General features: G+C 43.3%; 1 protein-coding gene across 1 annotated transcript; it reads right to left on the reverse strand.

The window, feature by feature from the left end:
• Nucleotides 1-7,772: 7,772 nt before the first annotated feature.
• On the reverse strand, nucleotides 7,773-11,422 carry LOC131008038 (uncharacterized). Its single transcript, XM_057934941.1, has 2 exons — nucleotides 11,274-11,422; nucleotides 7,773-8,415 (listed from the first exon to the last, which is right to left on the reverse strand). Exons 1-2 carry the CDS (start codon nucleotides 11,420-11,422, stop codon nucleotides 7,773-7,775), a joined length of 792 nt encoding a protein of 263 aa, XP_057790924.1.
• Nucleotides 11,423-16,219: the final 4,797 nt, after the last annotated feature.

Below are 16,219 nucleotides of genomic sequence, written 5' to 3' on the forward strand. Positions count from 1 at the left end.
TTATTACGGCTCGTTTGGTAGTTAAGGTGGGACTTGCCGATAGATAAAGTTAAAATATGTTAGATTAATAAAGGATGATGATATCATTTCTTTTTGTTTACGTACCATGAAATTGATTTTTGGTATCTTAGATTAAAATCAAGGCTTACACATATTTTGCAATTTTAACTTTAACATAATTTGAGAATGAGTCGGAGTCATTTATTTCCCACCCACCTTCTTTATGCGGGTGACATCCTAATTTTCTGCAAAGCGTCCATGAAGAATGCTAGAGCTACATATCCGGGATATCTTTCAGTTATATGGGTCGCTTTCAGGGCAAATTTGTAGTCAGGAGAAGTCGCGGATCTTCTTTGCCAAAGGGGTCACGCCTTGTTATAAGCGACAAATCTCTCGTGCACTTGGTTTTTCGGTTAGTAGCTTGCCCATTACGTATTTAGGGGTCCCTCTCTTTGTGGGGCACCCCAAAGCTATTCATTTGGCGGCTGTCAAAGACCGCATTCTCTGCAAGTTTTCCCGCTGGAATGGGAAACAACTCTTGATGGCCGGGCGAATATGTTTGGTTAAGTCTGTTATTCAAAGCTCGCTTGTGCACACTATGATGATATATAAATGGCCTCGGTCTCTTGTTCATGAGCTAGACTCGGCGTGTCGTAGTTTTATTTGGTCAGGTGATATCAGGAAATGACCCTCTCATGCAGTCTATTGGGAACGGGTGTGTGGTATCAAGGGAGAGGGGGGTTTAGGTATAAGGTCTTTTGAGATGATGAATGATGTGTTCCTTATGAAACTTGCTTGGAAGATAATTTTGGGGAGATAGTTTGGTTTCGATATTATGAAGAAAAGGTACTTAGATTGCTTTGGCAGGCCGCGTACACCGATGTTGGCCTCTTCTGTTTAGGGAGGCGTTAAGCAGCTTGTTCCTGACTTGATTGAGGACTATTATTGCATGTTGGGTAACGGCTCTTCTGTGTACTTCTGGCAAGATGATTGGCTTGGTTATTCTATTGCTGACAAACTTAATATCTCGGGTTTTGTTCGTTCAAGACTCTCTCAGACGGTGGCAGATTACCTTTATGATGGGGCTTGGCACTTTGCACAGGAGTTTGTGGATGAATTCCCCTCTATTGTTTGTGACCTTCTTTTGTTGCCAGTTGGTAGCGAGGATGATGTGCGTTTATGGAAGCCTTCGGTTCATAGGAAGGTTACTTCGGCTCTGGCCTTTGTTTCTCACTGCCATCGGTTTCCACGTGTTTCCTGAGAGACTTGGCACTGGGAAAAGTTTATTCTGGTACGTCGCTCCATTACTGTTGGATTTGTATACTGAAAGCAAGAACTTTTATGCTTGTGTACAATAATTCCTGAGTTCACTATCTAATCTCCTATCTGAATCGTTCATAATTGCATATGTATATCCAATTATCTCTATATAAGTAGATTATATGGTGTGTTGTAGATCACAGAAGACCATATAATTGAAATAACCTTATGAGATATAAAATTGATCAAAGCTGAGACGACTCTAGGACGAGTTGTTGGTTTATGCTGCAGTATAGATGGAAGTAGTTTGTCTTGGTTATACTTGTCTATACTGGTACGTGTAAACTTATTGATAGGATCACAATGAGATGTATTCTTCTGTCTGACCTAAGTGAAAAATCAAGATCTCGGTGACTTAATGAGACCTAAATCCTAATAAGATTTCAGGTTTATATATAAATTTGTGTATCACTTTGACTTACTATGGGTGAGAGTTACATATTAACTTGAGTACTCTGTATCTTGGGTGATAGCAATTTATATATGACATTTGGTAATATGTATTAGGTGACCGTATCCGGTATAAGATGATAACATCCCCTTAAGAAGCTCAAAAGGTTTATTGCACTAAACTCTGCAAGTTGATTAAGTTCACGTACAATAATAAAGTTGAGTGGTACTAGTTAAGGATTAATTAATAAGAAATTAATTAATATAAGCTGTCAGAAGCTTTAACTAATTAATGGACGTTGAATATCTTAAATACGGGGGATTGATAAGTCTAAAATACAAGCCCCGACTCATCATTGACAATAAAAGGGGTAAGTCAATATTGATTCTCTAGTGGAATGAATTAATATTTATGAATTAAATGTGATCTGGGCTGATCATAAGAATTAATTCATTTGAGGCCTATCTTTATTCCTTGTATTTGATCCCTGGGCTGGCCCAAAGACTCCTGAGCCCAGTAGGAGAAAAATAGCCCAACGCATAAGTCTGGCCCATATCCTGTATTTATAATTATAAATACACAGTAGCTCTCAGAATAGAAATAAGAATACGTAATTTCATATTACAGTTTTTAGGTTTTCTGTGAGAGTTGAGCGGCACCTGTTGAGTGGGTGTTTTCTCCGGGGAATCCTCGAAGATCGTCGTCCATTCGACGTCGGGGATTGAGCGGGATACAGTCCAGAAGATCAGAGCTGGAGTCAGAATTTCGCAGGAAATCAAGTTCTGGCAGTCTCTGAAGAACAGCCATAACTTTCTGTACAGACCTCGGATTAAGGCAAACCAAACGGCCACAGAAAGCTCTTTCGAAGGCGAAGAAATCATATTTATGGGAAAAATACGATTGGAGAACTTTTGAGGCTTTAAACGAAGGGTTGAAGTTAGCTAACCTGTTCAGCGACGAATTAATGAATTCTTAGGAATTCTTCAGGTATTTTTGAACTCCTCGGTGCAGTATTTAAATTAATAGGAGCATGCTAGGTTTAATCGATGTATGGTGAATTAAGGTAATCCAAGAGACGATCCTCGGGCAAATCGAGTATTAATTAAGTTTAATATTCCTACAATTACTTGTTGGCGGGTTATTCTTAATCGTTTATCGACGCTTGATAAAGTTATTTAACAGGGTTTGGTGGTGCATAACTATTGTTCGCTTTGCCTCTGAGATGCTGAAAATATGAATAATATTTTCTAGTCCTATGAGAAAGTCCGCCCCATGCATTTGGACTTCTTTCTTGAATTGGTTTGGGCAAGAAGATGGCCTTTGCTGCAATGATATCCATATATTTCTTGTTTTTGCTTGGATGGTTAATTTAAATTCACAGCTTAAAAATTTTAGAAATTGGGTATTATTACTTTAATTTGGGCAATTTGGTCGGCCAGAAATAAGAGTCATTTTGATGGTGTTGGTTTTCATTTTAGAACCATTTTGGCCCTCCTCAAAGCTACTTTTCTTGAAGCGGATCACTCTTTCCAAAAAATGGGTGATAAGACACAGACTTATCAACTCTACGATGAGAGCATTTCATGAGATAGAAGACAATCTGAAGTGTAACAACACCGGTAACTTTAATCTTCTTCAAGTGTATTTCTTCAAGTACTCAGCAAAACGGGTTACAGAGAGAAGAGTATAGAATGATAAGCTAAAAATTTGATCCCTATTACAACGGCTGAGTGTGGTATTTATAGATAATATGGAAAAGGGGTACATCAGTCTTTTCAATCACACACGCACTCCTCATGCACGGCCTTTGTATAGATGTCATTATAACGGATTAACAGCTTTTGCCTATTGTCAGGAATAATTAAAGGCAGCGCAGCCACTCCTCGCGACATGCCTGCGCTGTCTTCCATCGTGAGGGTCCTTCACGATTGCACTTCTCGATAGTTTGTGTGGTTGGAGTCCCTTCACACCTGCGCAGTCGTCATCCGTCTAGTGATACTTCAAGGGCTGCGCAGGTTATCTTCTACATGGTTTCATATTACTTCTCGATAAATCTTCCCCTGGTCCTTCGGAGCCTGCACTGTTAGTTCATTCACGGACATGAATAATATTAAATATGTAGAGCCTGCGCTGACAGGGGATCTCATCCCTCATCAGCTACTCCCCCTCTAGTCTACGAAAAGAGATAAGTATCTATGTGAATTTTTGTAGATGGGTTGCTTAAACTGCTTCTGAGTTTGGCTGCGCAGGTGAGAAAAGGTAATGTCCCCTCGTAATAAATGTGATCTGACGAACCTACATATATGCTTATGTTTCCTTGTACTCTTTTTTCAAAATGGTTAAATCTGAACCCTCCATTGATAACCGCCAAATCGAACTCGAATCTCAGCCGTTTCCATCCCATCACATGTTTCCCAACCCTAATGATTTCCCTTTTCCCGTCGGTTCGAATTCTCCCTCTATAAATACCTCTTTCCTTCATCTCTGTTTTCTTCTTTTTTTTCTTCTTCTTCTTCTCCTCTGACTGCCGCCATCAAACTTGCTCTGAGGTTTTCTTGTTTCTTCAAGTTTCCAATGATTCCAGTCCCTCTATTCTTTTTCTCGTCCAGCCACCATCCTATGTCAGGTTAGGTTCCCTTGCTTTCCCTTCTCACCGTCGATCTTTTCTAGTGGTGTATATATTCTGTATATTTCCCTATCTATATATATACATCATGACGATTGTTGGCGCTCGTCAACAACAAATAAATAAGGAAGATGATATGACGTGTCGTGGCTGTCATTTTCCCCGTTCCGTTGCCACCGCCGCTCAAATAGCAGAAATGCGGCGATTATTATACATCCCGGTGGAAGACCCGGTATTAAAAATTCGAATGCAACGGGAATCCGGTGATAATCCCGATGCAGATAGGAAATGGCCCGATGATACTATCCCTATCTGGACTGCGCAGGTGAAGGCCGATCTGCGTTTACCCCCTTCTCGGTTCCTTGTTGATGTGCGTGAAAAATTCGGGATCCCCTTATTCCAAATCTCTCCTTCTTCCATCCGTAGGGCTCACATCCTTCATATTCTTTACGCAGTTAATGGCTGTCAGCGCAGTGCATATTTGTTTCATAAAACCCACATTCTTAAAAGAACTGGTTGTCATTATAACTTCACGGCCCGTCCCCATGTAAATATGAAGTTCTTGGGTAGTCTCAACTCGAGGGACAAGAAGTTTCGTGATAAGTATTTCTTTGTCCAAGTAAGGAATGGGACTTGGGAAAGCCATGCCGGCACCGTTGAGGTAGAATGGCATCGGTTGTGGTGTTTTTCTTTGTTCATCTGTGAACTTGCTTTGTTGTGGTGTGTTAGTGATATTATTGTTTTTTGGAATTTTCATGGTGTAGGTTTTTTTTTTTTTTTTTTTTTTTTTTTTTTTTTTTTTTTTTGCGACTGCGCAGGTGGGTGGAGAACCCAAAAATATGGGCAACTTGCCAACTTCCACTTCCTCCCTGACCCTGATTCCGCAGAAGAAGCTCCTGCGCAGTCAAGGTCTGCACAGCGTATGGGTCCCAAGTCCTTCAACCCAGGGCAACCCCGCCAAATGGTTTCTTCAGTTGGGTTTCAACCCCTACAACTTTGAGACGAGGGCTCTGGTGATAATGAGCCCTCCGCTGAGCGCAAGCATCGGAAAACAGAACTCTCTCAGTCTAAAAAGAAGAAGAAGAAGGTTTCTACTCCTGTCGACCTTGAAGATGGAGATTCCTCCTTTGAAAATCTTATGGCGAGCTCCCCTCGAGGAGCTGCACTGGCGTGTGGAAATCCCCGATCCTCACGCACTTGACTAGCCTTGAGTGTCGATCTCAAATGGAATCCCAGGTCGCCGGCGACCTAAGAAGATATGATTTGATGGACCCTAAGGACCTCGCTTACGACATATGCTTGGACGTAGAGTGGGTATATTATGTATATGCTCTTGTTTCTTATTTCGTGTGTTTGAGTCTCTGGTTTGGTGTATCTAAGTATTGATGGACCCTAAGGACAGCTTTGGCTCTTCAAGACAAAGAAGAAGAGCGTCTTGCCTCCTTGGCTGATAACACAGATCTGCAAGAACAGTTGTGCCAGGCCAAGGCTGAAGTAGCCAAGGTGAAGGTGGAGAAGGAGTCTGTGGATGCCGAGCTGGTTAGGATGTCCAAGAGTAGGGAAGAAGAACTCCAAGCCCTTAAGCACGAGCTTACACAAGCGTGCCAGGTGAAGTTAAATCAATTGAATGATGATGTTGTTGACAAGGAAAACCGGGCCTTCATGCGTGGGATCAAGGAGTATCACCAACAATATTTTCTATATGCGCGGAGTCAATTATTCTTATGCTATATGCTAGAAGACTCTCTTCAAGACTTTCGCCATTCACCTGATATGCTCCTCCTAATGGGGCCAGCCATGCAGTTCCTAGTGGAAGAAGCTGGTCATATTGTTCTTGATCAAGTGGATGCCACTACTAAGCAGCGCAGCCGATATGATCTTGAAGGTGTACTAAGGCAGGTGGATGGGGGCAAGCTTAATGAGTTAATGGATATTGATCCCGCTACTCCTTCGACCCCGGGCTGGTGGTGTCTGGTCTTGGACAAGGCTCTCCGACTCTTTGCCAAGAATGAGACGGATGATGCCTTGCCTACACAGCCCGTGATCCGGTCTCCTTTCCTCGATGAGTTGCGTAGCACTGTCCGTTCTCCCCGGGGCAACTATCCTGGAGGTACCATCATTTATACTCCTCCCGCTCCGTCTAAGACCACTTCTGTGCCCAAAGGTAAAAAGGCTTCCGTCCAAAAGACAGCGCAGAAGGTTATCACGCCAGCAGCGGCGCAGGTGTCGGTGGTGCCGGAAGATGCGCAGCCGGCGGTTATAAGGAGTGATGAAGAAGAACACGTGGATGAGGAGATTGTTGTGAAGGATCATCTTTCTCCCCAACGTCCTACCAGAAGAAACCCCCTCCCAAAATATCACTTTTGTTTTCTAGACTACGCCCCTTAAAAACAATCATTTTGTTAAGTTTGTAATTTTATCTTTTTCGTATGAATCTATGGTATTTTAATGAACAAGTGATATCTATTCTTGTAGTTTTATTTTTTACTCATCTTGCAATTTATAATTCTTATGATCGATTGCTTGGTTGTTATTGTTATTTCATATTTGCAAAAAAAAAAGAAAAAAAAATCATCGTAATAAAATTTTTGCTGGGGCTTAGTAATATAAAGAATTGAATTTGCTGTGCGGCTTTGAGAATCCTGCATAAATCTTTATCGAAGCAATGATGTTTCTTTTCCCAGTTTTTCCTGATGTGACTCGTAACGTTTTCTTCTTAAAATAATATTATTTCGCCCCTATTTCTCAACTGCTGCACTGCTAAGTTTCCCTCGTGAAGACGGGCATCTCCCTCCGCTACGCGGCTAAGTTACCCTCGTAAAAACGGGCATCTTCCTCCACTACGCGGCTAAGTTACCCTCGTGAGGACGGGCATCTCCCTTCGCTACGCGGCTAAGTTACCCTGGTAAGGACGGGCATCTCCCTCCGCTACGCGGCTAAGTTACCCTCGTGAGGACGGGCATCTCCCTCCGCTACGCGGCTAAGTTACCCTCGTGAGGACGGGCATCTCCCTCCGCTACGCGGCTAAGTTACCCTCGTGAGGACGGGCATCTCCCTCCGCTACGCGGTTAAGTTACCCTCATGGAGACGGGCATCTTCCTCCGCTACGCGGCTAAGTTACTCTCGTGAGGACGGGTATCTCCCTCCACTACGCGGCTAAGTTACCCTCATGGAGACGGGCATCTCCCTCCGCTACACTGCTAAGTTACCTTCATGAAGACGGGCATCTCCCTTAAACAATATATACATTTTGCAACACATGAACAAGGTAGGTTTTCCTAAAACCATGAAATCTATTTTATTAAGATATTCACGGCCCAAACCTTATTAAAACCCCAGTGGGGAAAAAGAGTATTTGGTCTACATGATAATGGCTGTGCTGATATTCCAAATGCCAGATGGTTATACAAAGAACTTTTTCAAATGCGTGATATTCTAAGGCCTGATGAGAGGCCTCCCATTCTGATCTGATAGGTGGTAAGCACCACCTCCCAAGACTTCTGTAATGATGAAAGGCCCTTCCCAATTGGACTCAAATTTTCCCATGGGCTTTAATACATCCGCCCTCTTCAGTTCCAAGTCTCCTTTCCAAAACCTGCGCTGTCGGACCTTCCTGTCGTATTCCGCTTTGATTATGCTTTTATATTTGGCCGCCCTTACCTGGGCTTCTTCTCTCTTCAATTCCACCATGTCCAAATCCAGGCGACGTATCTCCTCATTTTGTGTGGGTTCGTAATTGATCACCCGATGAGATTCTAGCCTTATCTCAGCCGGAATCACTGCATTAGATCCATAGACCAGAGTAAACAGAGCCTCTCCCGTGGCTGTCTTTGGACTAGTCCTGAGTGCCCATAGTACCGTGTCTAATTCCTCGGCCCAGCGCCCCTTGCTTTTCTCTAGCCTCTTTTTAATTCCTTCGCAGACTGTACAGGTTGCTAACTCAACTTGTCCGTTAGCTTGAAGATGGGCGACTGATACGAATCTTTGAATGATATCCATGCGCGAGCAAAAATCTTCTATCCTTTTGTTTGTGAATTGAGTCCCATTGTCTGAGACCAGGACCCTTGGTACTCCATACCTGCATCATATGTTTTTCCATATAAACTTTTCCACTGTGCAATCATCAATTTTCGAGACAGCTTCGGCCTCCATCCACTTGGAAAAGTAATCAACCGCTACAATAAGGAAACACTTGCCGCCAGGTGCTGTTGGCAATTTCCCTACGATATCAATCCCCCACTTATCAAAAGGGTGTGCTGCATACTGGTGAAGCATGAAATCTTACCCTAATTAAGAAACGATAAACGAGACAAGATGTACGTGGTTCGATCATAAATGATCTACGTCCACAGGAGTTCTTCGTTGGTTTCACTATACTTTGAGAGAGTATTTACATATTACAAGTGTTGCTCCGAAATAAATCATGATCTTCTTAATGCTAATGCTAACCTTCTATTTATAGATGTGAGAGTGAGCCCTAAAGGCCTTAGGCCCATGAACTCTAGTAATTGGATTTAGGCCCAAAACTTAGTACAATGATCTTAGTCCCCAAGCTGAACCATCATACGTGGCTGCGTGGAAAGGCACTTTGGCTGCGCTGCTCTAGTCCGCACTGCTCTACGCTACTGTGCTGCGCAGCTCTGCGCTGCTCTGGTCTGCGTTGTTCTGCTCGAGCTGCGCAGCGCAGCTCTGCCGCGCTGCTCGGCTCGTGTTGCGTAGCTCTGCTGCGCTGCTCTGGTCTATGCTGGTGGTCTTGCATTCTAGCAAGGCAGTAGCTTTGCACTTTGGTCAAGGCTGATTGACTCTTCATATTCCTTTGTTAGCAAGTCCTTTTAGTTAGACCTGCGCTCATTAGTTCTTGTGATAATAATAACGATAATAATAATCAACTAAGCTGTTCTTGTATTGCCAAGCACAGTGCTGATGAGTATTCTAGTCCTCATCAGCTACTCCACCCCTAGTCTGGTTGAACCGTGTCTTCTTCGTGTTCAACCAGTGGTGTGTGATATATAGTCAGCGCTGTGCTGCTCTCCCGAGTAGGGTCTAAGTTTGCAAAATAATCAATGATAGAATGTTACATCCCTGCCAATTTTTCCACACCAAAAATATCCCGACCCTGTCAAAATATTTAGACTAACAACAATAGGAACAAGACTGAAGAAACTCCCTTTCTAACGTGCTCATTGAGCCACTTTTTGAGTTGTGCAATTAATGCCTTGAGTTGTGCAATTAATGCTTTGAGTTGTGCAATTAATGCCTTGAATTTTGCAATTAATGCCTTGAATTTTGCAATTAATGCCCCTGAGTTGTGCAATTAATGCCTTGAATTTTGCAATTAATGCCTTGAGTTGTGCAATTAATGCCTTGAATTTTGCAATTAATGCCCCTGTCTAACTTTCGCGGCTTACGATATTTTTGCGCGGAGCATAGACAATGAAAGAACCCTGTCTAACTTTCGCGGCTTACAATATTTTTGCGCGGAGCATAGACACTGTGAACTGACAACGACTCGAACATTCTGCGCTGATCGAGATAACTGAGATAATTGTTTTCCCTGTACTTGAAATAGCTGCTCTGACTGCGCTGAGATGGTCACACAAGTTGCGCTGATACAATCGCACTGACTGCACTGAGATAGCCATATTGGCTGCGCCGATATAATCTATGCAATTTGCGTTGCAGATGACTTAAATGAAGATGACTGCACAAGTTGAGCTGATAATTTGAGCACTGATTGTACCGAGATAACTGTGATGGTTCTCCCAGCCAAGACAACTGAAATGACTGAGACGACTGCGCAGGCTGAAATAACTGAAAAAACTAAGATAGCTGCGCAGGCTGAGATAGCCTGTCCTGACTGCGCTGAGAAAGCTCAGATACATTCTGAGGTTGATAGCTGTGCAGACTGAGATAGCCTGTCCTGACTGCGCTGAGAAAGCTCAGATACATTCTGAGGCTTACAGTTCTGGATCGTAGCTAAGTTACCATTTAAGGCTTTAATATCTGCTACGCGGCTGAGTTGCCGTTAAGGCTCAAATATCCTGCTAAGTTTTTTCGAGAAAGCACATATGGTGGTATGTACTCCACTCCCCCCCTTAGTAACATGTGCATGGTTCAACAAAACATGTTATGTGTCTACTTGTGTTTGGTGTCATGACCATGGCACCCGAGGTAAGTTATTCAAATTATGTTCCAGGTCCTAGCACATATGCAGAAGGTGTGCAGCTTTGTACTAGTTAATATCAAATTCTCACATCCCATCAAAGATAATATAAGTCATGCTTATGGCCAAAAACTAAGGTATAACATTTCCTAGTTCCCAATCATGTTTTCATGCTTCGATGAAATAGCTAAGATCATGTAGTAAGGGACTATAGTTCTGCGAAGTACCTGAGTCACCCCTTGTTAGTGGGTGACCTTTTCATGTGTATGGTGTTCACCATATTTGTTCAAGTCTTTCCCCCCAGGGATGTTTACCCTGTGCTGAAAGAATTCTTAAGCAAAAGTATTAGTAAAATATGAGAGCCCCTTTAAACAGGGCTGTGAACTCATTCATAATGAAGATATATATTTCATTTGCCGAATGAAATATTGAATATAGCACTGAGCGCTGAGAACTTTTTCCCGAATGGGTGGCGGCGCTGAATCTTCTTGTAATACCAAAAAATTTCTTCGTATCGAGATTCTAATAAAACCCATAGGGCTGGAATGTTGTAATAACAAGATTGAACGACTCTTCAAGCATGAATAAATTGAGAAGATAACTGATAAACGAAAATCTTCCCGGTCAAATTTTAACAGAAATGAGTCGGGAACGATGTGGATAAAAGAAATCTCAACAGATCATGCATAAACGTCGACATTTAGACCATAAACCATGAATAAGATCACTGGATAAAAGAAAAAAGATATCCCAATGTTCTTGTGCGATGTTACATCAGCGCAGCAGCGAACTGACGAAGTGCCCGCTTGTGTTCTTTGAACCTGTGCTGCCCTCTCGAGGCTCTAGTTTCCCTTGAAGAGTATCTGCATCCTTGGATCAGAAAGTAGAAGTACAACAGCGTTGTCTTGATCTCGCGCGACATTATTGATCTCTTTCCAAAGCAACATCAGCATCCATTTCAGTGCAGCTGATAATAATAAAATACAGCGCTGAAGATCAAAAACCTCTTCCCGGGCTGAGTCATAACATCCATCGTTTGTGGGTCGTCTTGTCTTTGCTGTTTTAGCATCCACGATATTTCACCTGGCAGCGCTGTGGCATCCACAACTTGACATCCATATGTAAATTGCACCCATCAGCTCTGCTCCAAGAGAAACTTCAGGGCGGAGCCGTGAGAAAATAATAATTGCCCGCCAGCGCGGGAATCCCTTTGTCGGGTATAATGTTTTCAGCAACAGATGATGGACATTTAAAGCGCCATGGCTCTTTTCAGCACCTGTTAATTCCACGATCCCCCCACCGTCTTGGCCTGTGGGCTGCGCAGCTCCAGTTGATCTCGCCTGCGCAGGCAAAAGGCACACCTTTGCAGGAATTTCTTGAAAAATGATCCTGCGCTGGAAATACATAGAGAGATATAGCAACGGATTTTCTTTGATTCTTTCTAATTTAGGTTGCACGAAGCTTGAATTATATTTCCATTCTAAAACCAAAATTGGCAGATGATAGTCATGTTCCCAAGCAGCCTTGTATGTGACGTCGAGCACTCATTTAAAGCCTCTCATATCATCCTGCCCCCTAATCAGACTTTGGGCTATGAATTAACGCAGCTGCGAACCCCAAGTCACAAATCTGATAGACATTGAGCAGATCGTCGATGATTTGGACAAATCCTCGAGAGCTTTAGTAGGCGTTTTCAGCCAGTGATTCCCTTACGTATTCGAGCCTTGTTCGATATCTTTATATTGACATTACATCCCAATTGAATAATGATCTCTGCTCCCATCTATCATTCAAAGAAAAATCAATTTGTCAAGTATATTTAGAATATAGTAAAATGTTCTAGAAGCAGTCTGAATCGAGGAAGACTCCCTTTCTATGAATAATGAATTCAAGGTCTGATCTGCATTTTCGAGGAAGTCTACTTGGAAGCAGAATTTACTCATCTAAGCCCATGAACAACAATCTTATACGGACAAATATAAATAAATTGCGCTATCCCAATTTATCATTGAAATCTTATATTCTATAACAATCTACCAAAGAGATATATGCAAAAGCAAAATCCAAAGAGACATGAGCTCATTTCTTAATATAACATTTGGTCAAGAACTCATACACGTGAGTAAGAAAACCATTTTATCAAACAAGTCCTTATCAATTCAGGTTCAAGCATACTTCATATGCACGTCAAGCAAACAGATTTTCATTTACCAATCAATCCAATCATCAATTCGGCTTGGTTTGGACTGCAGACCAAATGGTAATCTATATTTAGCTATGATGCTCATGGTAATAACATATAACAATTCGCACTTTCTAAATTTTAACACAATCCCACAATTCCCAAAATTCGACAAAACATGGTAAAAGATTCCATCACATAGAAAAAGGCAAAGAGACCAATATTGACATAGAGCAAATGAATCAAGAACTTAGCTTCCCTTTATCATTTTCCCCCGACAAAGAAGTAAAAGCATCTAGTGTCGCGTAGCTCCGTGGTGTAGACCCATTTCCCGTGTTCTCTGTCGAACTAGATGTTTCACAGCAGCTCGAGGGATTAGCAATGGTACAATTATCAGGGTGTTGAACGTTGCTGCAGAGAACAGATAATAACCCCAAACTCGAATAGGACGCCTCAACTGAAACTTCAACTGATTCACTTCCTAGTGAATCGCTTAGACCTGAATCCTTGCAAGTCAGCTTGACATCAACGAGAGCAAATACCCAGTGGTTGTTCCAGCAGCAAGGGCCGGCCTACAGCAGCTTAAGACTTTAAATCTATAGCTTGAGGTCTTTAAGATAAGAACACGATCAGGCTGAGAAAGTTTAGTATCCACTGATCTGAGTAGAATTAGCAGTAGCTCCACTTGAGCAGGAAGAATATCAAGCGATGTGCAAAATCAAATAGACCCGAAGCCTGAATTCAAGCAAAAATGAGTCTCTGAAATTCAGCTGGAAACATAACCAAAGTGAGGAAAATACGAACAACCATCAGGATTTGTCATAATTTATTCGAAATTAATGGGAAACATAGGTGAATTTAAGAGAAATTGGGGGTTTTCCCCTTTGTCCATGATCCGGTGGTCTGTGCTGTTATTCGGCGACTGAAGCAGGATGTTGCGGCTGCGTTGAAGCCGATTTGGGGGGATGGAGATTCGCTGAAGCCAATCTAGTGTATTGGGGACGGACGACGACGAGATTCGATGGAGATTTAGCCCGCTCCCAGCCGTAATTTAGGAGCGGAGACGAGACCCAGCGATGATGCGCGGCGGCGCGCGGTTCTCGCGCGGTAATGATCCCTGCGAGGTGGTGGCGTGCGGTTTCTGTTCTGCGGTCTCGATCGAACCCTGCGCTGGACTTGGTCTGGTTTCTTCCCGGCGATGAGAGCTTCGGTGTAGGGCTCTGGTGGTGCAGCGGTTTGCCGAAGTCGGAAATGAAAGGGATTTGAAGCCAAAGCCATAAATTCCCCGGCCGGCGATACGGTGGTTTACGGTGGTATGCGCAGCTCCTGCGCGGCGGTGACAGGCGGCCACGAGGCGATTCCCACCGGCGTTGGAACAGCCCCCCGTTTTCTTTTTTATTCTGTTTTTCTTCGATTTATCCTTCTTCCCCCCTTTCTTCTTTGAAATTGGAACGATGAACAGTAACCTGACTTCAGTGAACAGTAACTCAAATCCCTAATTTCCCAAAAAAATTTCGATGAACAGTAACCCTCCTCCCTTTATTCGATGAACAGTAAATCTGAATCCCTAATTTTTTCAATTTTTTTCTTCAATAAATAGTAATCTAGCTTCCATGAACAGTAACTCGGAAAAATGATGAATCTCACGCCTTAGCTCAATTTCCCACAGACGGCGCCAGTTGGTGATGCATGAAATCTTACCCTAATTAAGAAACGATAAACGAGACAAGATGTACGTGGTTCGATCATAAATGATCTACGTCCACGGGAGTTCTTCGTTGGTTTCACTATACTTTGAGTGAGTATTTACATATTACAAGTGTTGCTCCGAAATAAATCATGATCCCCTTAATGCTAATGCTAACCTTCTATTTATAGATGTAAGAGTGAGCCCTAAAGGCCTTAGGCCCATGAACTCTAGTAATTGGATTTAGGCCCAAAACATAGTAACAATGATCTTAGTCTCCAAAATAGTAAACTCCTATCTGAGAACATGCACTCCGCGTGGTCAGGGGCAAAAAGGTAGATTCACTGGTGAGGTGGACGATTCCTCTCGCGCAAGCCTTCTCTTTGGCAAGGATCTTTCCTCTGATTAAGTATTATTCCTCTGGCAAGTATGATTCCTCTGGCGAGCATGATTCCTCTGGCGAGTGTGATTCCTCTGGCGAGCATGATTCCTCTGGCGAGTGTGATTCCTCTGGCGAGCATGATTCCTCGGGCGAGCATGATTCCTCGGGCGAGCATGATTCTTCTGGAGTCTTGATTCCGCTGGCGCCTCGATTCCTCTGGCACCTCGATTCCTCTGGAGTTTCGATTCCGCTGGCGCCTCGATTCCTCTGGCACCTCGATTCCTCTAGAGTTTTGATTCCGCTGGCACCTCGATTCCTCTGGCACATCGATTCCTCTGGAGTCTCGATTCCGCTGGCGCCTCGATTCCTCTGGCACCTCGATTCCTCTGGAGTCTCGATTCCGCTGGCGCCTCGATTCCTCTGGCACCTCGATTCCTCTGGAGTCTCGATTCCGCTGGCGCCTCGATTCCTCTGGCACCTCGATTCCTTTGGAGTCTCGATTCCGCTGGCGCCTCGATTCCTCTGGCACCTCGATTTCTCTGGAGTCTCGATTCCGCTGGCGCCTCGATTCCTCTGGCACCTCGATTCCGCTGGAGTCTCGATTCCTCTGGAGTCTCGATTCCGCTGGAGTCTCGATTCCTCTGGTGAGGATTTCGGTGATTCATCTGGCGAGGACTTCGGTGATTCCTCTGGCGAGGACTTCGCTGCTGCTCCCCATCCAAGCTTGAACACTCTGCGCGGAGCATGGAGGACCCGGGGGGTGTGACCAAATTTTGCGGCTTACGATTAAGTCCATTCGTAACTTGGGTAGTCTGCGCCGCCAAGTCCATTCGTCTGCGCTGCCGAGTCCCTTTATTATCTGAGGTTTTCAATTAATCATGCGCTGGTTTGCTTCACTCAATAAGAATAATAATAACAATAATAGTAATCAAGTAAGAAGTTCTTGTATTGCCAAGCATAGCGCTGATGAGTATTCTAGTCCTCATCAGCTAGTCGGTGATGCATGAAATCTTACCCTAATTAAGAAACGATAAACGAGACAAGATGTACGTGGTTCGATCATAAATGATCTACGTCCACGGGAGTTCTTCGTTGGTTTCACTATACTTTGAGAGAGTATTTACATATTACAAGTGTTGCTCCGAAATAAATCATGATCCCCTTAATGCTAATGCTAACCTTCTATTTATAGATGTGAGAGTGAGCCCTAAAGGCCTTAGGCCCATGAACTCTAGTAATTGGATTTAGGCCCAAAACTTAGTAACAATGATCTTAGTCTCCAAAATAGTAAACTCCTATCTGAGAACATGCACTCCGCGTGGTCAGGGGCAAAAAGGTAGATTCACTGGTGAGGTGGACGATTCCTCTCGCGCAAGCCTTCTCTCTGGCAAGGATCTTTCCTCTGATTAAGTATTATTCCTCTGGCGAGTATGATTCCTCTGGCGAGCATGATTCCTCTGGCGAGTGT

Source organism: Salvia miltiorrhiza, chromosome 2 (assembly GCF_028751815.1).
Source record: "Salvia miltiorrhiza cultivar Shanhuang (shh) chromosome 2, IMPLAD_Smil_shh, whole genome shotgun sequence".
Lineage (NCBI taxonomy): Eukaryota > Viridiplantae > Streptophyta > Magnoliopsida > Lamiales > Lamiaceae > Salvia > Salvia miltiorrhiza.

Excerpts from the sequence above, each read along its gene's own strand:
- LOC131008038 (XM_057934941.1), bottom strand. The coding sequence starts at position 11,422 with ATGTCGCGCGAGATCAAGACAACGCTGTTGTACTTCTACTTTCTGATC. Across the intron at positions 8,416-11,273 it reads CAGTTCGCTGCTGCGCTGAT|GTATGGAGTACCAAGGGTCC; the intron begins GTAACATCGCAC and ends CATATGATGCAG.